Source organism: Pteropus vampyrus, unplaced genomic scaffold (genome assembly GCF_000151845.1).
Source record: "Pteropus vampyrus isolate Shadow unplaced genomic scaffold, Pvam_2.0 Scaffold32, whole genome shotgun sequence".
In the NCBI taxonomy this organism is placed as follows: domain Eukaryota; kingdom Metazoa; phylum Chordata; class Mammalia; order Chiroptera; family Pteropodidae; genus Pteropus; species Pteropus vampyrus.
In genome coordinates this window covers 10890019-10891519 of record NW_011888813.1, presented here as the reverse complement: position 1 = coordinate 10891519, position 1501 = coordinate 10890019, and the positions used below count along the sequence as shown (strand labels likewise).

The 1501-nt window shown below is 51.6% G+C and overlaps 1 protein-coding gene across 7 annotated transcripts in view; it reads left to right on the top strand.

The window, feature by feature from the left end:
• TTC7B (tetratricopeptide repeat domain 7B) overlaps positions 1-1501 on the top strand; it is a 223778-nt gene that overhangs the window by 172265 nt on the left and 50012 nt on the right. The window contains exon 17 of one of the 7 annotated variants that reach the window (XM_023528859.1): positions 1040-1092. The exons of 5 other annotated variants lie outside the window; for them this stretch is intronic. In XM_023528859.1, coding sequence (XP_023384627.1) covers positions 1040-1092 — 53 coding nt within the window. Of the gene's footprint in view, positions 1-1039; positions 1430-1501 lie in introns of those variants that run through there. One more of the 7 variants, XM_023528858.1, reaches the window with a different exon arrangement.

Here is a 1501-nt window from a genome sequence, read left to right as displayed (position 1 = left end):
TTTTTTTTAAATACAGTTTTCAATCTTTTCTTTATGGCATCCGGGCTTCACATACTACTTAGAAAGCAATTGCCCATTGTTATGGTCTCCTTTCCTGGAAGTGCCAAGTGTCCTTCGGTGCCATTTGTATAGTCATCATCACATGAAGAAGGTCAGAGGGCTTATTTCCTCCATTTTACAGGCGGGAAGCCCAGGCTAGAAAGATGTCAGTGCCTCTGCAGTCTTCGTGGGGCAGGAGTCAGGAGGCTGAATTACAGCATTCGATGTTTATTACACCTCGAGACGCATCTCCCTAGGGCCAGCCAGCTTCTTTAGAACGCAAACCTTATCGTTGACCATGGGAAGTTCACCCAGTAACAGTACTTCAGAGTTGAACCAAAGCCTCTCCCCAGCCGAGCAGCTTCTTGGTGCCCATCTTTCAATTTCCACGTTGGGATGGCAGCTAAAAATGACTTTGTAGTAGGTGGTTAATTTCTGCTTGTTACTTACTAATAATTATAGCTTTCACTTTGGCACCTCTCACAGTTGAAACCAACGGCTATTCTTAGATGTGCAAGATCAGATTTTCTGATTTCTGCTGGGAATTTAAAGCTGTGATACTCTCACAAATTCCCTGGCCCGCGGCATGGCCTGTCCCCTTTACCCTTCCCCCTACCAGGCTCCTCCCAGCCACCAGGAAGCTGCATCAGCAGGGTCAAGGGATAATCCTGTGGAATGGCCACCCTGATGAGATGAAGACAGCTCCCAGACAGGTGGTGTGTTGTCACTGCACAGGGAGCGCCTGCGGGAGAGAACGCTTAGTCCCTAGGGGTCACGCCTGCCTGATACATGCCAGCTTTGATCCATCATCCCCACCAGATCTGTGGCTTCTTCTGCACTGGGGGGTTGTAATTAGTGGTCTACACCTTGCAGGTAGCTAGCGTTTATCATGGACTGTGCACGTGTCAGACACTAGTCCATGGACTTCGTATGTCTTAACTCGTTTAGTCCTCGCGATAGCCTTATGAGGTATAAATACCCTATTCATCTCATTTTACAGATGAAGAAACTGAGACACAGCCGTCAAGTCCCTTGCGTAAGCTTACATGGCTAGTAAGTGGCGAGGCCAGAATTCAGACCCAGCCAGTGTGGCCCCAGAACCCCAGCCCTGACCCAGGCTGGGCACCACACTGTGGCTGCACCCAGTGTCCTTGAGCATCTGGTTTCATGCCACAATCAGAGCTATGCTCTGGGCACAGAAGTGGTCATGAAGACAGACACCACAGCTCCCTTCATGCAGGTTACAGATGCAAAACGAAACAGTGACCGAAGATTTCATTCCCACTGTGCCACATGCCGTGACGGGGCAGGGGGGGCTCCTGTGAGAACTGGCGGCAGAGGTCTCCCCAAGCAGGAGCCGGCAGAGGCCCGAGCACCTGGGAGCAGAGATGCGAGGAGTGGTCAGCACTCGGTCAGGACAGTGGCGGGAGGCGCGGGACGCACATGGCAAGGCCTGCAGGCC